At 40.3% G+C, this 25,592-nt stretch overlaps 1 protein-coding gene across 4 annotated transcripts in view; it reads right to left on the bottom strand.

The window, feature by feature from the left end:
- Positions 1 to 25,592, bottom strand: part of MYCBP2 (MYC binding protein 2) — a 457,693-nt gene that overhangs the window by 398,135 nt on the left and 33,966 nt on the right. For all 4 annotated transcript variants that reach the window (XM_075061530.1, XM_075061532.1, XM_075061531.1 and 1 more), the window contains exons 3-4: positions 20,769 to 20,984; positions 2,845 to 2,998 (exon numbers count right to left, since the gene is read on the bottom strand). In XM_075061530.1, coding sequence (XP_074917631.1) covers positions 2,845 to 2,998; positions 20,769 to 20,984 — 370 coding nt within the window. The remainder of the gene's footprint in view (positions 1 to 2,844; positions 2,999 to 20,768; positions 20,985 to 25,592) is intronic.

Here is a 25,592-nt window from a genome sequence, read left to right as displayed (position 1 = left end):
CTTTAAAACCTTTGAAATGTTGTCCCTGTAAAGACATGATGAGCTTTTCAAAGATTTAGCTTTTTTTTTTTTTTAAAAGGACTGTAGATCAATCGCAGTTAACTCATGCAATTAACTCAAAAAAATGAATCACCATTTTCAAAATTAATCATGATTAATTGCAATTTTAATAGCACTGTTAAACAATAGAACAATTGAAATTTATTAAATATTTTGGATGTTTTTCTACATTTTCATGTATATTGTATTCAGTGTTTTAACTGAAATCAAAGTGTATATTATTTTTTATTCCAAATATTTGCACTGTAAAAATGATCAACAAAAGAAAAAAAAGTTCAGTTCACCTCAAACAAGTACTGTAAGTAATCTTTGTCAAGGAAATGCAACTTAAAAAAAATCTGTATTTGTGTTACATAACTGCAGTTCAAAACAAAACAATGTAAAAAACTTCAGAGCTTAAAAGTCCACTCATTTCTACTTCTTGTTCAGCCAATCACTAAGAAAAACAAGTTTGTTTACATTTACAGGAGATAATGCTGCCCTCTTCCTATTTACAATGTCACCAGGAAGTGAGAAAAGGCATTTGCTTGGTACTTTTGTAGCAAGCATTGCAAGGTATTTACATGCCAGATATGTTCAACACTCGTATGCCCCTTCATGCTTTGGCCATCATTCCAGAGAACATTCTTCCATGCTGATGAAGCTCGTTAAAAAAAGAATGCATTAATTACATTTATGATTGAACTCCTTGGGGGAGAACTGTATGTTCCTTCTTCTGTTTTACCTACATTCTGGCATATATTTTATGTTACAGCAATCTCAGATGATGATCCAGTACATGTTGTTCGTTGAAAGAACACTTTCATTGCAGATTTCACAAAATGGAAAGAAGGTACCAATGTGACATTTCTAAAGATAGCTATAGCACTTGATCCAAGGTTTAAGAATTTGAAGTGCCTTCCAAAATCTGGGAGGGATGAGGTGTGGAATATCGCTTTCAAAAGTCTTAAATGAGCAACACTCCGATGCAGAAACTACAGAACCTGAACCACCGAAAAAGAAAATCAACCTTCTGCTGGTGGCATCTGACTCAGATAATGAAAATGAACATGCGTTGGTCCGCACTGCTTTGGATTGTTATTGAGCAGAACCCATTATCAGCACGGACGCATGTCGCCTGAGATGGTGGTTGAAGCACGAAGGGACATATGAATCTTTAGCACATCTGGCACAAATATCTTGCAACCCCGGCTACAATAGCGCCATGCCAATGCCTATTCTAACTTTCAGGTGACATTGTAAACAAGAAGCAAGCAGTATTATATCCTGAAAACGTAAATAAATTTGTTTGTCTGAGGGATTGGCTGAACAAGTAGGACTGAGTGAACTTGCAGGCTCTAAAATTTTACTTTGTTTTATTTTTGAATGCAGGGGTTTTTGGTACATAATTCTACATTTATAAGTTCAACTTTCATGATAAAGACACTGCACTACAGTACTTGTATTAGGTGAACTGAAAAATTCTTTTGGTGTTTTTTATAGTGCAAATACCTGTAATCAAAAATAAATATAAAGTGAGCACTTCACACTTTGTATTCTGTGTTGTAATTAAAATCATTATATTTGAAAATGTAGAAAGCATCCAAAAATATTTAAGTAAATGGTATTCTATTATTGTTTAACAGTGTTCTATTATTATTTAACAGTGCAATTAATCACAATTTTTTTTAATTGCTTGACAGCCCTACTGTTTTTTTGTAAACTATGTCTTGAAAATAAACAAACATACTTGTAATCACATGCATTTCTTTTTCCAGTTCAGTTGTTGAACAGGGACGAAATCTTCCTCTTTATTTACTGTTTACTTCTTTTTTATGTCAGCTACAGTATTACAAAGCAGTAATGTGTAGCTTGATATACAACTGTATATCAAATTCAACTTCTAGTAATTTTTCCTGCAGTACATCTCACCATAATTAGAAGTTTCATGCAAACGTACGTATCAGTTATATTGGTTATCTCTGCAAGCGAATACCTAATGTGGTATCACTAGCCAAGGAGTCTGAACAGGTTTTAGAACAATACATGTTCAAGTACGAGCGTGGACAGCCTGAGTTTCTTACTCTATTAGTATGGTTAAGACTTTTTTTTATGATCATTTCTACAGTGTAATTAATTCCACTGAATACATTTCTTTTGCTACTCTTCATATGCAGAGCTGTTAAGAGGTAGACCAACATGTTTTAAGTACCACCAAAAACCAAAGAATCAAAATATTGATTTTACATTTATTAGTGAATATGCAACGATACCATTATTCAAGAGTGATAAACAAAACATGACATGTCTGTGTATTATTCAACTTTTATACAATAGATAAATATACAAATTTTTAGCATGCAGAGTAGTATAGGATAGTGGCCTTCCACAGTATTGCCTTTCCTCTGAGACCAATGTCTTACAGGATTAGTAAAACCAAAAAGAACCTCAATTAGCTGGACTTTTTGGTTTCTCTATCACTACAGTGTACCAATAACCACTGAAGTGAATGACATAAAAGCACAAAATGATATCCCCTCTATATACAAAGAGATCTCTCTTTTACAAAGATAACGGGTCAGAGTGTCCAATTCCCTTGAGGGAGTCATGGCCCCAGGACAAAAATTAAATGCATCAGCTTATAACACAAATACAAATCCCTTGTATAAATCCGAATACAAATCCCTTGTATAAATAATCTATTTTAATAGATTAAAACACATCATCCTCTTCTCATTGCCTGCTAATGATTTTTTTTCTTTTTTTGCACCAAATATAAGCTCAAGCAAAAGTATGAATTATTACCTAGAACTTCAGGAGGCTCTGACTGGAGGCCTTCTGGCTGCTGGCCCTGGAGCACATTAAGCAGAGCTTGCAGACTCCTGAGACACAGTGATGGATGAGAAAATCTTGTCTCCTTGATCAATTCAAAAACTTCACATAGTCCAACTTCAATGATCTAAAAAAGTACAACACACATTTTTAACAGAAAACAAATTATCAGGATGCTTTGATCAGTTCAGCCATAAAAATATTTACATAATGGTATGAATTTCTCTTTAGCTTAACACACAAACTCTACCTTGTAAATATAGAAGAGCGTGGCAGTCCACAGACAGAAATAAACCACATTCTCAAACTAGTGTAATTTTGAATATGAAACAGAGATACAGTTTTTCTAATATGAATGTGTGTCTACATAATTAGATATTTAATATTTAAAACCCCCTGAACAAAGCTGATTGTTTTCAGTGTTTACATCGTGTCATGGCTACAGGACAAACTGAACCTTGGACCTCGTTATTTCCTCTCAAATGCATCCATTCCTTGTGTGATTGGCCTGGCGTCCTGCACCTCTCTCTGCAAAAAGTTATGCAGTCCAACCATACTTAAACTGGATCTCTGGGCTGCAGACCCCCTGGTTACCAACTACACAAATGGCACAGGCCCGATTTGGTTTTAGCACCTTAATAGCTTCTACTGGGGAGTCTGCAACAGTACAAGTTTACAGTGACACAGAAAATGAAGGTTACTTATAACTGGAGTTCTTTCAGATGGACTCTGCACATTCACACTCAGATTAAGGCTGCTGTCGCAGCTCAAAGGATGTAATCACCTCATTGCAGTGCTGATCACACTGCTCACATGGTTGATAACAGTGTTAGCCTTTTTTAACTACCACCACACCCTGAGCAGATGTTTTCAGAGAACAACTCACAATGACTACAAGAGCTCTTGCTTGACCAGTGGTAGCTAATTAAGATAGACCCCATCATTTTGTATGTATTATTGGGATGTTGCACCAATCAACACTGAATTTCATCTACCATTTTGTTACCCAGTCGCCCAGTTTTGTGATATCCCTTAATAACTCTTCACATCTGCTTTCGACTCAACTATTTTGAGTAATTCTGTATCACCTGCAAACTTTGCCACCTCACTATTTACCCCTTTTTCAAGATCATTTATGAATATGTTGAATAGGACTGGTTCCAGTACAGATCTTCTCTCCATTGTGAAAACTGATTACTTATTCCTACCTTTGTTTCCAATCTTTTAACCAATTACTGATCTGTGACAGGACCTTTCCTCTTATCTCATGACTGCTTGCTTTGCTAAGAACCTCTGGTAGGGGACCTTGCCAAGGGCTTTCTGAAAGTCCAAGTACGCTATATCCATGAAATCATGTTTGTCCCTATGCTTGCTGACATCCTCAAAGAACTCAAATAGATTGGTCAGATAGTCATTATAAAAGCTGTGCTGGCTTTTTCCCAACATACTGTATTTGTGTGTCTGATAATTACATTCTTCATTATAGTTTCAACCAGTTTGCCTGGTGCTGAACTTAGGTTTACCAACCTGTAATTGCCAGGATTGCCTCTAGAGACTTTTTTTAAAAATTGGCGTTACACTAGCTACCGTTCAGTCATCTGGTACAGAGGCAGATTCAAGCAATAACTTGCATATCTGAGTACCTTCAGAACTCTTGTGTGAATACCATCTGGGCCTGCTGACTTATTACTGTTTGATTAATCAATGTGTTCCAAAATTCTTCTACTGACACCTCAACCTGAGACGGTTCCTCAGATTTGTCACCTAAAAAGAATGGCTCAGGTGCGGGAATCTCCCTCACATACTCTGCAGTGAAGATTGATGCAAAGTATTCACATAGCTTCTCCACAACAGCCAGGTCTTCCTTGAGTGTTCCTTTAATACCTCAATCATTCAGTGGTCTCTCTGACAGCTTGTCGGGCGTCATGCTTCTGACGTGCTTAAAAACTGCTATTAGTTTTTGTGTCTTTTGCTAGTTGCTCTTCAAATTCTTTTTTGCCCTGCATAATTATACTTTTACACTTGACTTGCCAGAGTTAATGCTCCTTTCTATGATCCACAATAGGATTTGACTTCCAATTTTTAAGGGGTGTCTTTTTGCCTTTAACTGCCCTCTCTTACACTGTTGTTCAGCCATGATGGCATTTGTTGGTCCTCCTAGTCGTGTTGGTGTTTCAAAATAGTTTTTATGCAGCTTGCAGGAATTTCACTTTCATAACTGTTCCTTTTAATTTACATTTAACTAGCTCTCTCATTTTTGTGCAATTTCCCTTTTTGAAATTAAATTTAACGTCCTTGTATGGGGAAAACTGCCAAAGATATCTACCACAGTAGCATCTAATTACATTATGGTTGCTATTACTGAGCAGTTCAGTTACATTCATTTCTTGGATCAGATCCCGTGCTTTAGGACTAAATCAAAAAATGTCTCTCCCCTTGTGTGTTCCTGGAATAGCTAGTCACTAAGAGTATGTCTACACTGCCCATGTTACAGCACGGCCACAGCAGCACTGTGACATGGGCAGTGTAGATAAGCTTTATTACCAGGGAAGACCGCTCCCAGCAATTTTAACCCCCCCCCCCCCCACGAGCTCCCAGCAATAAAGCACTGTCTATACCAGTGCTTTTCAGCGCTAAAACTTTTGTCGCTCAGGGCTGTTTTTCACACCACTGACCGACAAGTTTTAGTGCTGAAAATGGAAGTGTAGACACAGCCTAAGTGTCTACAAGTTTTATTTCTGCATCCTGAATCAACATCTATCCAGTATACAAGGATACAGAACAGGGGTTGGCAACCTCTGGCACGTGACTTGCCAAGGTAAGGACCCTGGCGGGCCGGGCCACTTTCTTTACCTGCCACGTCAGCAGGTTCGGCCTCTCACAGCTCCCATTGGCTGCGGTTCACCATCCCAGGCCAATGGGGGCAGCGGGAAGCGCCATGGGCCAAAGGATGCACTGGCTGCAGCTTCCCGCCTCCTGCATTGGCCTGGGACGGCTAACCGCGGCCAGTGGGACCTGTCGTCTGCCGAAACTGCTGACATGGCAGGTAAACAAACTGGTCTGGCCCGCCAGGGTGCTTACCCTGGCGGGCCACGTGCCAGAGGTTGCCGATCCCTGATATAGTAGAAACTCAGAGTTACAAATACCTCAGGAATTGAGGTTGTTTGTAACTTTGAACAAAAAACATTATGGTTGTGCTTTCAAAAGTTTACAACTGAATTGACTTCAAACAGCTTTGAAACTTTACTACAAAGAAGGAAAATGCTGCTTTTAACCATTTTAATTTAAATGAAACAAACACAAAAACAGTTCCCTTGCCTTATCAAATCTTCATTTTTAAAAAAAGTTTTCCTTTTTTATTTTTAAGTAGTTTATGTTTAGCAATACTGTACTTGCATGCATACATGTGCGTATGCTTGTGCTGTTGCCTGATTGTGTACTTCTGGTTCAAACTGAAATATGCGATTGACCAGTCGTCACTTCATAACTGTGGTTTTCATAACTCAGATTCTACTGTAGTTGAAATCCCCCATTATTATTGGGTTTGCTGCTATGTTTGTAGCCTCTCCAATCTTCCTGAACATTTCACCATCTTAGTTAGGTAGTAGGTAGTCAGTAGTATGCTCCTACTGCTATACTCTTATTACTCAAGCATGGAATTTCTATCCATAGAGATTCTAGGATACAGTTTGGTTAATGTAAGATTTTTTATTAGATTAGATGTTTTGTTTCACATATAATGCTACTCCCCCACCAGCACGATCTACTTCATTGTTCCTATGTATTTTGTATCCTGGTATTAACTGTGTTCATAGATTATCATTGTTCCACCAAGTTTCTGTGATGCTTATTATATCAACAGCCTCATTTAATACTCAAGTTTGTTCATCTTGGTTTTTAGACTTCATGTATTTGCATACAAGCACATATAAAATTCGTAAATATTTAGTAGTCTGCTTTCATGTGATGCAACTGATGAGGCTCTTTTGTTTGACTGCTTCTCTGTTCAGTTCCCATCTGTACTTCTATCCTCTTCTCTTTACTAGAATATAGAGTATCCCTGTTAATAAAATCATTCCCTAAGGGAGCACCTGAGAGCTTTCCACCAGTCCTTGGTTTAAAAACTCCTCTATGACCGTTTCAATTTTACATGCCAGAACTTTTGTTTAGGTGGAGCCCAATCTTCCTGTATAGGCTCTTCCTTCCCCAGAAGGTTCTCCAGTTCCTAATAAACTTAAATCCTTACTCCCAACACCATGGTCTCATCCACAGACTGACACTCTGCAGTTCTGCCTGTTTGGCTGCACCTGAACATGGAACAGAACGCATTTCAGATTCTTGTACTATGGAAGTCCCAATCTCTGACTTAGCTTACATTTGGTCTTCAAGACCTCTCTTCTGCCCTTCCCTATCTCACTGGTATCTATATGTACCATGACCTAGGTTCCCTGTAAGCTGCGCGTCTATTTAGGGCTGGCAGGTCCCCCGGCCCAGCGTAGGCCCACCGGAACTGCCACTGCTGTGGAGATGTGGCCAAACCCAGCCCCATCGGAGCTGCCGCAGCTGGGGAGAGGAGCCCCTCCCCTGGCCCAGTCCAGCCCAGCCATATCAGAACTGGTGTGTCACACATCACCTCCTTATTGGTGCACATAACAAAATTCATTCTGCATATAGATGGGAAAAATTAGAGGGGACACTGACCATGACCACCAGCTCCTCCACAACAGTGCACTCCAAGAATACTACCACCAACATGGTGGATTGAACTCCCTACAGTATCTTAAGAGAGGACCACAGAGGTCCTTCTTCCAACAAGTTGAAAGACAGTGCTATAGACTTGGAATTCTTCATCTTCTCTAACATTTCAGTTTTCTTGATGCATAATCCATCTCCTTCACAAGGAAGGTCTTCTACCTACAACTTGCATTCTGGAGGGGCAGTACCACATCTATTAGACTCATGGTCTTTAAGGCAACAAAGGACCATCATGATGATCTAGTCTGACTCCCAGCACACTACGGGCCACAGTCTCTCATCCACCCTGTAATAGACTCACAACCTCTGAGTTAGTGAAGTACTCATATCTTGATTTATAAGACTTCAAGTTACAAAGAATCCACCATTTACTCTAATTTAAAATAGTAAGTGACCCAATCCACATGCAGCAGAGTAAAGCCAAAAATAACCAGGGTCTCTGCCAATCTGACCTGGTGGGAAATTCATTCCCGGCCCCAAATGCAGAAATCAGTTAGACCCCGAGCATATCAGCAAGACACACAAGTGGAAAAGAACTCAGTGTAGTAACTCAGAGCCCTCATGATCTAATGTCCAATCTTTGGCCATAGGAGATATTTGCTACTAGCAGTCACAGATGGACCACATGCTATTGTACGCACTCTCCTGATACAAACCCCCTCAATAAATTTACTGAGCTCAGTCTTGAAACCAGGATATTTGCCCCCAACGGTCCGCTTGGGAGGCTGTTCCAGAACTTCACTCTTCTGATGGTTAAAATTTCAAGCCTAAACCTATTGATGGCCTATTTATATCCATTTGTTCTTGTACCAACATGTACCCTCAACTTAAATAACTCTTCTCTCTCCCTTGTATTTATTCCTCAGATGTATTTACATAGAGCAATCATATCTACCTTCAGCCTTCATTTGGTTATGCCATGGGTCAGCAACCTCTGGCATGCGGCTCGCGAGGGTAAGCACCATGGCGGGCCAGGCTAGTTTGTTTACCTGCCGTGTTGGCAGGTTTAGCCGATCACAGCTCTCACTGGCCGCAGTTTGCCATCCCAGGCCAACAGGGGTAGCGGGAAGCTGCGGCCAGCACATCCTTCGCCCATGCCGTTTCCCACTGCCCCCATTGGCCTGGGACAGTGAATCGTGGCCAGCGGCAGCTGCAGTCCAGCGAACTTGCCGATGCGGCAGGTAAACAAACTGGCCTGGCCCGCCAGGGTGCTTACCCTAGCAAACTGCATGCCAAAGATTGCTGACCCCTGGATTATGCTGAACTAGACAAAATCCTTAAGTTTCCTCTAGTAAGGTAGTTTTCCACTCTTCTGATCATCCTAGTAGCTCTTCTCTATACCTGTTCCAGTTTGAATTCATTGTTCTTAAAATATGGGAGACCAGAATTGCACACAGTATACTAGATGAGGTCTCGCCAGTGCCTTGTATTGTAACAACAACACTTTCCAATCCCTACCTGATGCATACCAGGACTGCATTAATCTTTTTCGCGGCTACATCACACTGGCAGTTCACAGTCATCCTGTGATCGACCAATACACCCAAGTATTCCTTCTCCTCTGTTGCTTCTAACTGAGATGTCCCCAGTTTATAGCAAGAATTCTTGTTGTTAGTCCCTAATTGCATGACCTTGCACTTTGCACTATTAAATTTCATCCCATTTTTATTACTCCAGTTTTCAATGTCACACAAATCTTGTATGATATTCTTTGTCTCATCCACAAATTATTAGCACATCCCCATGTTATGTGCCATGGTCATTAATAAAAATGTTAAATCAGATTGGTCCCAAGACTGATCCCTGAGGAATTCCACTAGTAACCTCCCTCCAGCCTAACATTTCACTTTTCAATATGACCCACTATAGCGTCCCCTTCAACCAGTTCCTTACCCACCTTCCCAGATCATATTAATCCCTGTTTTGTCCAATTTAACTAATAATTTCCCATGTGGAATGCGTTACTGAAAACCACGTAGGTTAGGTCTACTGCATTTCCATTGTCTTTTTAAAAAAAAGAGCACTTAGTTAATTTCTCAAAGAAAGATCAGAGTGATCTGGCACAATCTACCTCTTTTAAAACCATGTTGTATTTTATCCTAATTACTATTTACCTTTACGTACTTAACTACTTTCTCTTTCAAAATTTGTTTCAAGACTTTGCATCCAACTGAGGTCAAACTAACGGAATCACTTATTTTCCCTTTCCTAAAAACAGGCATAATATAAGTAATTTTCCAGTCACAGGGTACAACTCCAAAGTTTACAGATTAATTAAAAATCCTTGCTGTGGGACTTGCACTTTTATCTGCCAGTTCCTTTAAAATTCTTGGAATGAAATTATCTGGGGCCCCCATTTGGTCCCAAGATGTTTCAGTTTGACTTCTACCTAGAATGTCGTAATTTCTACTTCCATAAACTCATTTCCATTAGCCGCCCTGCCACTACTCCTAAGAGCCTTATTATACCCTTATTTAAAACTGAGGCAAAGTGCGCACTTAAATGTTGGGCCACACCTCAATTACACTGGTCTACAATTTTTGAAAAGTCATCTGCTTCAGAGATAAAATGTAGTAATTATTATGTATTTTGATGTGCTGAATTCAAATATGACAATTAAAACAACTGATTGGCTACTGTTTCTAAGATATTTAAGTTTTTACATTTTATGTCTATGTAGATTGTGTAGATAGAGTTTTAATCATAAGTTGTAAACCTAGATCTTTTCATGCGTTTATGGTTGCTTTACATGATAATATTTCACCTGTCCTGTTTATGTAACACTTTAAAAATCAGCAAAAGGCTTATATAAATAAAATTTATTATGAAACAAAAGGCAAAAAACTATTATGTACATAGTTTAGTCCTATTCGGTGTCTACTCGGCACTTCTTGGCTTGTCTCTTGTATTCATTAAATGGAGCATCTTTTGTCACTGTCCAGCAATAGTCTGCAAGCATTGATGGGATGGGCTCCATTGCCCTGATGCGTTTCTCCATTGTTGCAACGTCTGGTGAAATCGCTCGCGTGCTGTCGCTCACTGCTCCGCAGTTCGGTGGGAAAAAATCTAGATGAAATGCAAAAAAATGTATCTTAGTGACATGTTGCACCCACAAAGGCAAATTTTGTATGCCTTTAAGGAGGTTTTTCCACAACAACCTGTAGTTGTCTGCTTGTGTTTCCGAGAAATTTAATACCCCTACTGGAAGGCTTTCCATGCATTCTTTTCCTTCCACGCAGTGCATACTACAAATGCATCATCTCGACGAAGTTCATTGAATCTGAGGACCAAACAAAGACACCTTCCTTTTCTTAGCTTCACTTAACGCTTGAAATTTCCACGGAGGTACTTGAAAGCTGTTGTGTTTTTGTCCAATGGCCTTGACAAGTTCCTTCATCAGACCCCAGCTTGATGTGTAAGGGGTGGTAACAAAATCTTCCTTTGATTCAACAAGTTGTGGATGCTGAAACACTTTTCCTTCCCAGGCTCCAAATGACTGTCGGAGTGGCCAATCTTCTTCTGACGTAGTGGGAATCTCTGCACGACTATCCCATTTGCAGAGAAAACAGCAGTACTTTGTGTTATCCAGTCTGCAGACGCAAGCAAGAGAGCAACAATTTCAAATCGCCACAGAAAGCTGCCACTGATGTTGGGTCAAGTTTTATGCACCGCAAAAGTATTGTTTAATGGTTGTCATAGTTTCCTTCATATGACTGCATGATCAATGTGGAATTGATGGAAAACATTGGGCATTATGCAGCAAAACAGCTTTAAGACTCGTCTTCGATCAATCAATGAACAGTCTCCACTCATCTGGATCGTGAACAATGTTGGGCTGCCATCACACATCGATGTTGTTGCAGGCTACCAAGAGTACCATTCCGTTGAAGAAGAATGGGACAAGATCCTTTTGACGGTCACGGAACATAAAACCCTAACATCACCTGCCAGGAGATTCCACTGCTGTAGTCTGGAGCCCAACAGTCTGCTCTTACTCTTGGGTAGTTTCCAAATCCCTGACAGGTCATTCAGTTCACCTGTGTTATGAGGTGTGGTTCAGAGGAGGAGGATGGGAGAGAAATGTGGGTCCTGTGACATTGATGGTTCAGGACCAGAAGTTTCATCCTCTTCCTCGTCTGACTCAAGTGAGAATGATTCTGGTGTATCAGGAACCAAGCAGTCCATCTCGTGGGGTACTGGGCGTTAGCTGATGGAATGTTTGGATAATGCACAGTCCACTTTTTCTTCTTTGATACACCTTTCTCAACTGGAGCACCATGCAGAAGTAACAATTGCTGGTATGATCTGTTTGTCTCTTCCAAATCATTGGCACTGCAAAAGGCACAGATTTCCTTTTCCTGTTCCAAAAGCACTGGCGAAGATTTGTTGCACAAGTGTTGCAGGCATATGTGGTGGGGCCCACCTCTTGTCCTGATCTCCAATTTTGCAGCCAAAATAAAGGTGATAGGCTTTCTTAACCATAGTGGTTATACTGCGCTTTGTGTATGCAAAAGTCACTTCACCACAAACATAGCAGAAGTTATCTGCCTGTTCACACAATACAAGGCACTCTCTGTTCACTTTGGCTAAACAGAAATGTGTCCTTTGCAAAACAAACACTGACAATAAGAGAGCACCGACCGACACTGTATGATTTCTAGAGCTAATATAGGGCAATTTGGTCAGGCAGAGTGATGTAAGCTTCATTATGATTGCATCATCCATGATTTCTAGGAATATACATGATGTAATTCATATCATGCATGACGCAATACCCGGCTTCAGATTGTATCATTCATTGTTTTGCCTAAAAGCAAGTACTGTCCAAACCCAGTCATAGATTTATTCATAATCCAGTCAAAGATGTATTTAGTCATTTCTGGTTTAAATTGAGATCCCTTCCCTTATAAGTCACTTATCCTCCGCCATTTCCCAAGTCAAGGGTCAATATATACTGCCCCATAGCGTATCTTAAAAACTAGAGCCAATCAACGATTTTAAGCATCATTTTCGTTCTCAGTGACCCAAGAATTAGTAAAGCTGTCTGAAGACCTTGAGGGAGTGAAGGAGCCCCTTCTGAAGGTCTGCCGAAAACTTAGAGGGCCTCCCAGGGAATACAAGCCCCCCTTTTTTTTTTTTTTTTTTTTTTTTTTTACAAGTCTAAAGAACCTCTTCCTGTTGTATTAATCTCCTTTCCAAGGTCCAACTCTGTTTGGCTTTTGGCTGGTCCCACCTTTTCCCTACACTTTCTGACCTCCAAGAGTCATTTTCCTTGCTGATCCATCCCTTCCTCCATTCCCTGTAAGCTTTCTGCTGTTTCTTAATAACCTAAAAGCAGGAATGAGTCCTGTTGCACCTTATACACTAACAAATGTATTGGAGCATGAGCTTTCGTGGGTGACTACCCACTTCATCGGATGCATGCTCCAATACGTCTGTTAGTCTGTAAGGTGTCACAAGACTCTTTGCTGCTTTTACAGATTCAGACTAACACGGCTACCCCTCTGATTCTTAATAACCTGTTTAAGATGCTTGTTCATGCTGTTTGGTCTTCAACCCTTTCCCACAATTTTTTTCCCCTTGCTTGAGATGCAGGCTTCAGATAGTTTCTACAACTCTGATTTAAATAATTCCAAGCCTCCTCCACATTCAGCTGCTTAAGTTCTTCAGTCCAGTCCATTTCCCTAACAACTTCCCTCAATTTTTCAGAGTTTGCCCTTTTGAAATCAAGGATCCTAGTTGCAGACCTTTTTTAAAAAAAATCCTTCCATTTAGTTTTAACTGAATTAACTTATGATCACTTGAACCAAGGTTGTCCTCTAGAACCAGTTCTTCTATGAGTTCCTTAATACTTACCAATACGAAAGCTAAAATGGCATCACCTCTTCTTGGTTCACTGAGTACTTGGTGAAAACAAATCTGTCGGCTATCACATTCAGGCACATCCAGGCCCTACCATTATTAGTAGCATTTGTCCTTCAATCTATATCTGAGAAATTAAAGTCTCCCATAAATACTACTGGAAATTTTATGATTATCTCATTGAAAATATAAAGAAGTCCCTACCCATATCCAAATCAGATTATGGGGGTCTTTAGCATACCCCAAGCATTATCCCAGTGAAGCCTCTTTTACAGCTTTCTTCACTAAAGTGATTCTGACCCAAACAGATTCCCCATTTTATCCAGTCACTTCTAATTTCCGGATTGCCACTTTACCATTAATATACAATACTACTCCACCACCTTTATCTGTATTTCTGTCTTTTCTGAACAGAACATACCCTTCAATACCTATATTTCAGCCATGACTACTATTCTACCGTATTTCTGTTATCCCTAGAATATCTAGTTTAACTTCCTGACCCAAGAGTTCTCGTTCATCCATTTTGTCACCCAGGCTCCCTGCATTGGTGTAAAGACATCTTAGTTGTTTCTGCTTGGCTTCACCAAGATTCCTCACACAATTAAGTATAGTCATTCTACTACCAGTATCGCCTGCCTGCCTGTTAATGACAATACCACGGACAGTATCTGTCCTCTTGATATCCATTCTCCTATCCTCTGTTGTTCCTTTCTCCATCACTATATCCTCTGTTACTTGATTTTTTCCCCCACTCAGGATTAGAACCAGGCATGGAGATTACAAAAGTATTTCCCAGCCATCTCCTGTGAATTCCTAATTTAAAGCACTTTAATCAGCTGCGTCAACCTCCATCTCAGAAGTTTATTTCCCTCCCTATTAAGGTGGAGTCCTTCCCATGAAAACACTTCTCTGTCTGTGAATATCTCCTAGTGGACAATTATCTCAAAGCTCTCTATATAGCACCACTGTCTGAGCCATCTAGCTATCATAATAATCTTGTCTCACCTTTACTCTCCTCTTCTAGGGACAGGTAGAATCCCACTGAACATCACATTAGCCTCCATTTCTTTAAGCACCCTTCCCAGCCTCATCTAGTGTTCCTTGAAGCGTCCCCATGAAAATCCAGAAGTATCATTTGTTCCCATATGAAGGGCAATCAGTGGACTATTCTCTGCCTGTGTTAGGCAGAAAACCTTTCCCATACTGGGTACTGATATCGCAACATAACTGCTTGGTTATTAGCCACTGTTTCTTCAACGCAAACAATGGCGAACACTTTTTTTAACCAGTTGCCTCCATCTATTTTCCCCTCTTGCTGGAGAATGTGAAATGCAAATCTCCTCCTCTAGAGTTAATGACTGCTGCCACTACTAGCAACTAAGGCTTAGGGCATGAACACAGAAGAATCTTTTATATAGTAAACAATATAACTTAGGGTTTTTTGGTTTTGTTTTTTCCAAGAGGTACACTGCATTGCTTTTGCAGGCTGCACCAGTTCATCTACAACTGGAAGAAAGACTTCATTCCTTGACAGAGCACCCAAAACGTAAATACAGAATGAGAGTGTTCTTCCAATGTTATAGATGGAAGTTTTAAAGTCATGGCCATCTTATCTACAAACTTGTGGAATTGTAAAGTGTCCTCAGAACGAGAAGTAGTGGTAGCCACCTCAACAATTCATTTGGTGATGAGTCAGTTTCCATTATTGGCTCCAGTTGCTGGTACTCTGAGCTGCAGGCTCTCCTGCTGCTGACTGAATTTCAGGGATCATAGAGAGACAATGCTCTTTGAAGACAGGAGAAGTAGCCAGATCTGGGAAGCTCGGATACAATGGGCAAGCTTTTCCAACAGCGTCTGTGCAATCTCTCTGTGCTGCTGAAACGACACTAATAGGACCATGCATCCTTTGGTGGAACTTGTCAGTAGTAACACCACCCAAATTCTAGGAACATCTCATATTCTAGAAGATAAGGCAGCACAAGCCCAATGTCCAGAAGTACTCTTTCCTGAACATGAAATCTCAATGGGACCTCTGAAAGCCTAACTCAATCCAGTTCCTCTGTAGATCGAACAAGCACAGACTGCAGACTCAAAAAGACAACTAGAGAAACTAAAGGACCTGGCATGTTTAGCAGAAAAAGGCAACATCATTTCACCGTGTGAGCTCAAAGGTCTTCTTGGGGGCAACAGGCAAGTCTCTGGGAAAAATGAGATCACTTATCCCATCTCTTCCGTTTCACAGGAGTCGAAATATGAGAAGGATAATTGGTTGGAGCTTTCATCTTCTCCACTTTAGCTAACTGGTCTCGTGGCTCTAATATGTAACCTGACTGCAGATTTGTGTGGTTAATTTCAACTATCACAGTAACCAATGAAGCTGTGTGAATCGGTGATGACGAAACTACTGTTACTTCCAGAGCAACCTTTGGATCAGATGCTGTCCTTAGAACCCATAACTGAGATTTACACAGGGATTTTCATCTAATTTTCAGGTTAGGATCTGATGCCAAAAAATGCAGATCTGATTAATCTTCTGGATGCAACATAGCCCTGATAACAGAAGCCTTATCTCTTGCCATCATTTTTGGAACCAAAAGACGACTGATACAAAGGCTTTTCTTGGGGCTCGGCTCTTATCTCAGAAGCCAATGCCAGTGGTGCCTTAGAAGCTTTTGCTATCAGATCATATGAATTAAGAACTGCCTGTGCAACAATCATGGAATTCAATTCCAGGACCAAGGCCAGTGTCTTCATCACTGGGCTTCTTAATCCAACTGTGTCCGAAGTAGACACACGTTTGTCTCACAGAATCATAGGAATGGAAGGGACCTCGAGAGGTCATCTAGTCCAATCCCCTGCACTCATGGCAGGACTAAGTATTATCTAGGTCATTCCTGACAGATGTTTTTCTAACCTGCTCTTAAAAATCTCCAATGATGGAGATTCAACAACCTTCCTAGGCAATTTATTCCAGTGATTAACCACTCTGACAGGATGTTTTTCCTAATGTCCAACCTAAACCTTCCTTGCTGCAAGTTAAGCCCATTGCTTTTTCTCCTATCCTCAGAGATTAAGAGGAAAAATTCTCCCTCCTCCTTGTAACAACTTTTTATGTACTTGAAAACTATTATAAGGCTGAAGGGGAATATCTTTTCCAGACTAAACAAATCCAATTTTTTCAATCTTCCCTCATAGGTCATGTTTTCTAGACCATGTTTTCTAGACCTTTATTCATTTTGGTGCCTCTTTTCTGGACTTTCTCCAATTTGTCCACATCTTTCCTGAAATGTGGCCCCCAGAACTGGACACAATACCAGCTGAGGCCTAATCAACGCGAAGTAGAGTGGAAGAATTACTTCTTTTGTTTTGATTACAACACTCCTTCTAATACATTCCAGAATGATGTTTGCTTTTTTTGCAACCGTATTATCCTGTTCATTCATATTTAGCTTGTGGTCCACTATAACCGCCAGATCCCTTTCCGCAGTACTCCTTCCTAGGTAGTCTCTTCCCATTTTGTATATGTGCAACTGATTGTTCCTTCCTAAGTGGAATACAGTGCATTTGTACTTATTCAATGTCATCCTATTTACTTCAGACCATTTCTCCAGATCATTTTGAATTATAATTCTATCCTTCAAAGCACTTGCAACCCCTCCCAGCTTGGTATCATCCGCAAACTTTATAAGTGTACTCTCTATGCCATTATCTAAATCACTGATGAAGATATTGAACAGAACTGGACCCAGAACTGATCCCTGTGGACTCCACTTGATATGTCCTTCCATCATGACTGTGAACCACTGATAACTACACTTTCATCATAGAAAGAATATAAAATTCTTGCATCAAGACTAACAAAGGCACACAGCAGTTTAGGAAAACAGCAAATTTTGCTCCAACATCTATTTACAGGAACCTCCACAGAATTTTTCATTCAGATCTACATTTAAAATAAAAGCCTACGTAAAACAATTTGGCTTGCTCGTTGGCCAATCAGACTTCAGAAAGCAAAACCAGAGATTTCACTGAGGTTTATTAATGCATCTTGTACAAAAAGTACAATGAATTTCAGCTTGTTTTCAACTACCAACTGTCATTTGGAAAAGTATTTTGGATTTAAAGTAGAAACAAGCATTCTAGAGGCTTGTCTATACTTAAAATGCTACAGTGGCACAGCTCTTCCGTACAGATATTATCTACAACAGGGGTCAGCAACCTCTGCCACGTGGCTCGCCAGGGTAAGCACCCTGGCAGGCCGGGCCAGTTTGTTCACCTGCCACATCGGCAGGTTTGGCTGACTGCAGCTCCCACTGGCTGCAGTTCACCGTCCCAGGCCAATGGCGGTGGTGAGAAGCCACAGCCAGCATATCCCTTGCTGCTTCCTGCAGCCCCAATTGGCCTGGGACAGTGAACCGCGGCCAGTGAGAGTTGCAATCCGCCGAACCTGCCGACGCGGTAGGTAAACAAAGTGGCCCGGCCCACCAGGATACTTACCCTGGCAAGCCACGTGCCAGACGTTGCCAACCCCTGATCTACACCAACAAGAGGGATTCTCCCACCAGTGCAGGTAATCCGCCTCCCTGAGAGGCCGTAGCTAGGTCGACATAAGAATTCTTCCACTGACCTAGTGCTGTCTACACTGGGACTTCGGTAGGCTTAACTACATCACTCCAGAGTGTGGATTTTTCACACTTGTGAGCAACATAGTTATAGTGACCAAGTTTTCTTGTATAAACTAGACCTCAATCTCAGTCTTAAAAAGCTTAGCATCAGAGGAGCTGTGAAAGTGGAAAAAGTCAAGTATAAGTTTTTCTTCCAACTTCCATCCCTCTGACACTTTGACAAACATGGAGATATACCGATCTCATAGAACTGGAAGGGACCCTTGAAGGTCATCAAGTCCAGCGCTTGCTTTCACTAGCAGGACCAAGTACTGATTTTGCCCCAGATCCCTAAGTGGCCCCCCTCAAGGACTGAACTCACAACCCTGGGTTTAGCAGGCCAATACTCAAACTACTGAGCTATTCCATAAAAGATCTTTATCAATATTCTCTATTTAGCCCAGTATCTTATTCAAAGGAAGGAAGTCTAGTAATTATTAAAATGAGACTTCAAATCCTCTGCAACAACTCTCCTCATTTATATCAAATTAACAAAAATGCGCTCAGTAGCCTATGCCAATCCAGTATTTTATTTTATTTTTATACACAAACACACGAAATATCAAAGCAATTCACCTATTAATGAAGATAACATTTGCAAAAACTCTTAAGTGACTTAGGAGTCTAGGTTCCATTTTCAAAAGTGATTTAGGCACTCTGGCTCCTAAATCTTAAGGATTTTCAACAAGACACAGGGCTTGTCTACACAGGGATACTGTGCACCAAGCTATAGTGTGAATCAGCTTGCTTGCACAGTAACTCACTATGTGAACACTGCTATAGAGCAGTGAAAGTACACTGAACTGCATCCTTGGACTTTAATTGCACTGTAACACAGTCCACATCGCAAGTAATGCACAGCGGTTGGTACATTGTAGACAGGCTGTTGGGTTCCAAATGGTCCATATTTTCAAAGGCACTTTGGTGCCTAATGACGCAGATATGTAGTTAAGCAATTTAGATGCCTAATTCCAAATTACAATGGAAATCTGGCATATACCCTGTGTAGGTGTTTATTAAAGCCCCACTAGATGACTAACTGCATTTTTAGGTACCAAAAGAACTGAAAATCTAGTGTCTAGGTCACTTCTGAAAATTTTATCCACACTGTTCTAACACTGCCTCACTCTGAAAATATTTCTAGAAACTGCAAATAGTATTTAAAGATGTTAAAGATGTTAAAACAGCTTGTTTTTTTTCACATTGACACAGGTAAGCTGTCACTCATTCTATTCTGATCAGGTGACAAAGTCAATAAATATGGAATATTCACTACTCAAAAAAAAAAAAAAAAAAAAAAAAAATCACAAATCCCTTCCCTCCCAAGTAAACAATTCAAGGTAGGCAGCATTTACAACTCCACCTTTGAAAGCTATCAACCAAATTTACAAAGAAATTGTAAATTCTTTGCCCTATGGCCTTATATGGGAACTGCCATACTGGATTAGATTCACGATTCACCTAGCTGCATCCTGTCAATGAGCTGAGATTATGTAATTAATTTAGAACCCTGTAAAAGTGCATTACTATCACCAATCTTTCCCCTCCAACATGCATTACTTGGCATTTGTCAACACTGAATTTTGTCTGCCATGTTGCCCAATTATCTACTGTGGTTAAGTCCCTCTGAAGTTCACCAAAATCCTCTCTGGGCTTGCAAGCTAACCTTTCATGACAGAACATCTGTAAACTCAAACAACTGTAAGATTCCTGTTTTCCAGGCAACAATGACCAACATAAAAAACGCAATTTTAGTAGTATTTAATTCAATCTTATTATAAGAAGTCACATAAAGAACTATGTGAAGCTGCTCTGCCCAACTCCCTTTGAGCGCACATAAGGGAAGGATGACAGGAAACAATATTAAATAGATTACACATATTAAACAAACACTAATTGGTGGGCAAAACAGAATTCACAACAGGCATACTCAGCAGCTAAATGGAACTGGTAATTGGACATATGAGGAAATAAAATATGCAGGTAAGAAACATGATGCAGTTTAACCATTCCCACCAGCTTTTCTTTCTAATATTCCACTACTGAACAGCATCCTATTATACACTCGTAGCAAAATCATTAAAAAGTCATTAAATTCTAAAAGCTATTATTACTGAAGTATTCTGTCCACAATCTTAATAAAACAGACTGACAATCAATCAATGCCACAAAACATTGCAGCCAAGAGCTAAGCAAGATTTCAAAAAAGAACAAAATATTTATATGGAGGATGAAAATATCCAGTTATAGTACATGGAATTGAAAAAATAAATGTTTGGAAGTAATATAAACCCTCATAAATCAGAGAATAAGCCAACTTCTAACTGAGGGAGTTAAAAAGAAATTTCTATGGGTAGCTTATTTCCAAGTGACCGCCTCAGGGTTTCCTGCAGTCCTCTGAAGCATCTAGTACCCACCCCTGTCAGAGAAAATACTTGCCTAGATGGATACTGATCTGACCTGATATGACAATTACTGTGTTCCTAATAACTTGTCATAAAGTAAAAGGATTCAACTGAGAAAGGGTTAAATTAATGTTGATGAATAAAACTGGCAAAGATGTGCCAGGTAGACTATGTAATTACACATGAAAAAGTATCCAGGGTCACTTGCCTTTGGAAGCTTGAGGGGTGGCTCTTTGGACTCCTCCTCTTCATCACTATCTGAATCCCCACTTTGCACAGTGTTCTTTGAAGCCAAAGTTAAGGATGTTTCTTTTTTCTGCCACTCCAAAACACAATGGCGGACATTGCAGTAAACATTAAAAGCTGAAGGATTGCTGTGTAATTTGATATCCGGTATGGTTATTGTACTCTCCAAGTTTTCTGTCTGAAAAACAATAAGGTTTTAATTTTGGTTGAAAGTTAATTCTTCATTTATAAAGTTTATTACTTTTCAAATTTCACTAAAGAGAAATATCAAAGTCTCACTATCCCTTTACCCAGACAATGGTAAAAAGTGGGCTAATATTTTATTTTTTCAAATACGGATGACCAGAAGTCCATATGGCAGAGAAAAGCAGCACATCATTCATAATATACAGTGATAAGCAAGTTTCACCAGCATGTGTATCTTTCTTTATCATAACTCTTACACAAAAGCCTTCAAATTAGGAGATTTTACATTACACCATATGCTGTATAATCTAGCAACAACAGGAAAACCACATAATAGGATTTCTGAATCAACTAAGACGTATTTTTGACTTTTTATATTTAAATGTAATTCATACAACACTGACATACATTTGGGAATCTACGCCATGAAAACAAGCAGGAGACCCCGGAGGAGTGTTAACCTAAACAGTGGAACAGAAGAATAAATTTAACACTAAAATGTGATTATGGTCAGAAAGCTGACTGCAGAAAAGGCACATTCATGCTAAGCAGATGAGATCCCTGTGTGTGTATTAAAAAAAAAAAATTTCTAACAAAAGTTCATTTTTACTACTGTGACAAAGTTCCTCCTTGCCTTGGTGGGTCCTGCGCTTTCTGATGGATTTGCTCGCCACAGAGGTTCACAGCAGCCCTTAGTGAGGATAAAAAAGGTGCTGGGGGAAGGCCATGGGGAAATAGCCCAGGGAGTTCTAGCTATCATACAGCTGCTACAGGAGATGTAGACAGCTGCTATCCACAGGGCCCTGGTCTGGAACCCACTGTAAAGCCTCCCCCCAGCACCTTCTTTATTGTCACGGCAGGACCTTCCTTCTGAAGCTTGATAATGCTTGTTCTCCTCAGTCCTCCAGCAGCATGCCTTCTTACTCCCTGTTCCTTGTGCACCCCTCACTAACTGTTGGAAGGTCCTTTTCAAACCAGGTGTCCTGACTAGCCTGCCTGTCATAATTGATTCTAGTAAGTTCTTAATTAGCTCCAGGGTGACTTAATTAGTTCGCCTGTCTTAACTGGTTCTAGCAGGTTCCTGATTGCTTTAGGGTTGCCCCTGTTCTGGACACTCAGGGAACAGAAAACTATTCATCCAGTGGCCAGTATATTTGCCTTCCACCAGACTTGGTTATCCAAGTCCTGTGGATCCTCCCCTTAGGCTGGGGGGAGGTCCTTTGGCAGGGCTACCGATAAGACCAGACTCCTGCACCCAACGGGTCTGGGTCTGTCACACTAGCTCTTACTCATTAGAGCTGCAAAGCAAATATAAACAGAGGAAAGCCAAAAAATTTTCCTGAGTCATACACTAAACAGAACGTTATCTATGTTTCAACAAATCCTAGAGAACAGAGACTGATTTTGAGATCCCACTTTGCAACTGCCAAGCCAGAAATTTGATATGGAACTCATTGAGACATGAACATGAAAACACACCATGCCAGTTTTCAGAGCATAACTGCTTTTTTAATAAAAATACTTGAAAAAAAGTAGACAAATCTGTTCTGCCCAGATTGTCACGTCTCATTCAAAATAAAACAAGCTCCAGACTCAACACAAAAATGTAATTTCTACAGAATCAGGAAGTTAAATAGCATAAAAATTAATAAAATATACTTCTGCTGTGTGTGTGTGTATATACACACACACACACACACTTACTTTCAGAGTTTGTTGCAATGATTTATAAACCAAATATACATTCACCTCAGTTTTCAGCCCTAAAGCTGAATAAACTGGCCTTAATTATACAAATTAAGAGCAATTTATTTCATAAACAATGCTTCCCCTCTTATTGCAAAACAACTGTAGGGCAAATATCAACGTTCTTTGGAGCATCTTCTGCATAAAGCCTTGTTTACTTCATTAATGTCAAATGTTATTGCAGTGCAGCTACTGTACAATAAATTTTAACATCTCCATATTTAAACTCATTCTCATTAGAATTGCATGTGGCTTTGATCTATATATGTTGCAGTACCCAATCCTCCTTATAACTAGGTGGTCAAGTCATCTTACCTTCACCTAGGCAACTTCAGAAGTCAACCCTTTTAGCTCTAGACTGTGCATGTTTACAATGAGCTGACCAACTTTCAGAAATTGTCTCTTGTCCTACTTTCAGTATTCAGCATTATGTTATTTGATAATTTAGGTTTCAAATCTGAAGTATTCCAATCCATCTGTCCTTCTGCATTGAGCTAACACTGCCTCATTCTGCAGAGATACTCAAACTAGAATCTCATTGATACAGCAGAGAGCTGATGGCAGAGTATTTTCCATGACACAACGTTCAGTTGGAGAGGAAGTGTGGTCCAATGGGCTAGGACTCGGAGACTTGAGTTCTAGTCCTGATTCTGCCACTGACCTCCTGTTTTACCACGGGTAGATCCCTTCACCTTGTTGTGCCTCTATTTCCCCTCCCACATTCCATCTTGTCTATTTGGACTGTAAGCTCTTCGGGACAAGGAGGGTTTTGTATTGTGTTTGTAGAGTACGTAACAAAATGGAGCCCCAACACTTTACTGTGATAAATGTAAATAATTTTAGGAATAATCCACTTGGTCCTAAATTTATTAATCTTGAGGACATACTATAAAAGTCTATCTTTTAGAGCAGGAGTTCACTGAGGGCTGGAGGGCTAGGGGTGCAGCTCTGTTGAGAAATTGAAAGATGTTGATTTGGTTGCCATTATGTTTTTATGTGTGGTAGCTATATACATAAAGGTGCTCATATTCATAATCACTGTATAAAACAGCAGCAAAGATGCCAAAAACCAGATATAGGTGAAAAAATGCCACCACACAATTCATTAAAGACCTAATAATTATAATGTCTACGAAGTATGCTAAAAATCACCTATCAAAAATGTTAATAGCCAGACTGGCTCAACAAGGTCTGAAAATGAAGGTTACTTGTAGCCAGAGTTCTTCGAAAGGACTCTGCATATTCATAGTTATGGGTATTGCACCACCTAATGGCACCCAAAAATAAAACCTTCTCCAAGCAGTAACTGTTCGAGCGTTCCTTTGCCCTCTCCTATACCTCCCCTCAGTGTCTCTGGAAGGTCCAAGGCTATTTAAGAGGGTGCAGTGCCCTTTACCACCTCAGATTCCTCCACTGCGAAAGACAGATGGAAGTGTGACTATACAGAGTCATCCTGAAGAACTCTGGTTACAAGTAAGTAAACTTCATTTCTTTAAGTGGCTCTACATCCCATTCATGGGACTGTTCAGCAGTGCTGAAAATAACGTAGAGGAGGGAACAGAGTCCCAGTTGAATAGAGACTGAAGCACCGCTTTACCAAATCTAGCATTAGCCCCTATGGCCAAGTTAAGAGCATAATGCTTAGAAGGGTGTGTACAGAGGACCAGGTGGTAGTCCTGCACATTTCAGTAACTGGATCTTGCTTAAGGTAAGCAAGAGAAGCTGCCACAGCTGTAGTAGAATGTGATCATGCTGACATAGGTAGAGGAATTTGTTAATGTGTAACATTCAACAATACATTTTTAATCCTTCTAGTGTCTGGAAAGATATGCTAAAACTCATGTGGGTTACAGGGTAAAACAGAAATAATCTCAATTTTCAAAAATTAAAATATCTAATTATGCAAGAGCAGCAGAGAATCCTGTGGCACCTTATAGATTAACAGACATTTTGGAGCGTGAGTTCGTGGGTGAATACCCACTTCGTCAGAGCAGGTAGTGAAATTTCCAGGGTAGGTAACTATATGCTAGACAACGCTAGAGATAACGAGGTTAGTCAATCAGGAGGAGGGGCCTGTTCTAGGCAGTAGAGGTGTGAAAACCAAGGGGAGAAACTGTTCTGAAGTGGGCAAGCCATTCACAGTCTTTTGTTAGTCCAGAGCTGATGGTGTCAAATTTGCAATGAACGAAGCTCAGCAGTTCTCTTTGATCTGGTCTGAAGTTTTTTTGCGCAGAATGGCCCACCTTAAGGTCTGCTATAGTGTGGCCAGGGAGGTTGAAGTGTCTCTACAGGTTCTGTATATTGCATTCTGATATTGATTGTTTCTTTATCCTTTCCGTAGTGACTGTCCAGTCTGGCGATGTAACATAGCAGAGGGCATTGCTGGCATGATGATGGAATATTGACATTGGTGGACCAGTGCTGAAATGATGAGGCTGATGGGTAGGTCTGTGTGGTCGTGGTGTGAGATGTGTAGAGTTGGCATCGAGGTTGTGCATGGATTGTTCCTGAGCTAGAGTACTAGGTAATAGGTAGTGTGCAGTTGCTGGAGATACGTTCAGGTTGGCAGGTGTCGTGGGCAAGGATTGGCCTGCCACCAAGACTGTGAAAGTTGGGATCATTGTTCGATGGTTGTAGATCTGATGATGTGTTGGAGGGTTTAGCTGGGGGCTTATGTGGCAGTGGAGTCTTGGGTGGCAGCTTGGATGGTTGGGTGCAGGCTGTCTTGGATGGAGGCCAATCTTGCCACAGACACCTGCCACACTGAAACGTATTTCACCAGCAACTGCACCGTACCATAGTAACTTTAGCTCAGGAACCAATCCAGAAAAACTGATGCAACTCTGCACATATC

Source organism: Chelonoidis abingdonii, chromosome 1 (genome assembly GCF_003597395.2).
Source record: "Chelonoidis abingdonii isolate Lonesome George chromosome 1, CheloAbing_2.0, whole genome shotgun sequence".
NCBI lineage: Eukaryota > Metazoa > Chordata > Testudines > Testudinidae > Chelonoidis > Chelonoidis abingdonii.
Note: the sequence above shows the minus strand (reverse complement) of the source record. Positions and strands in the feature narration are given on the sequence as shown.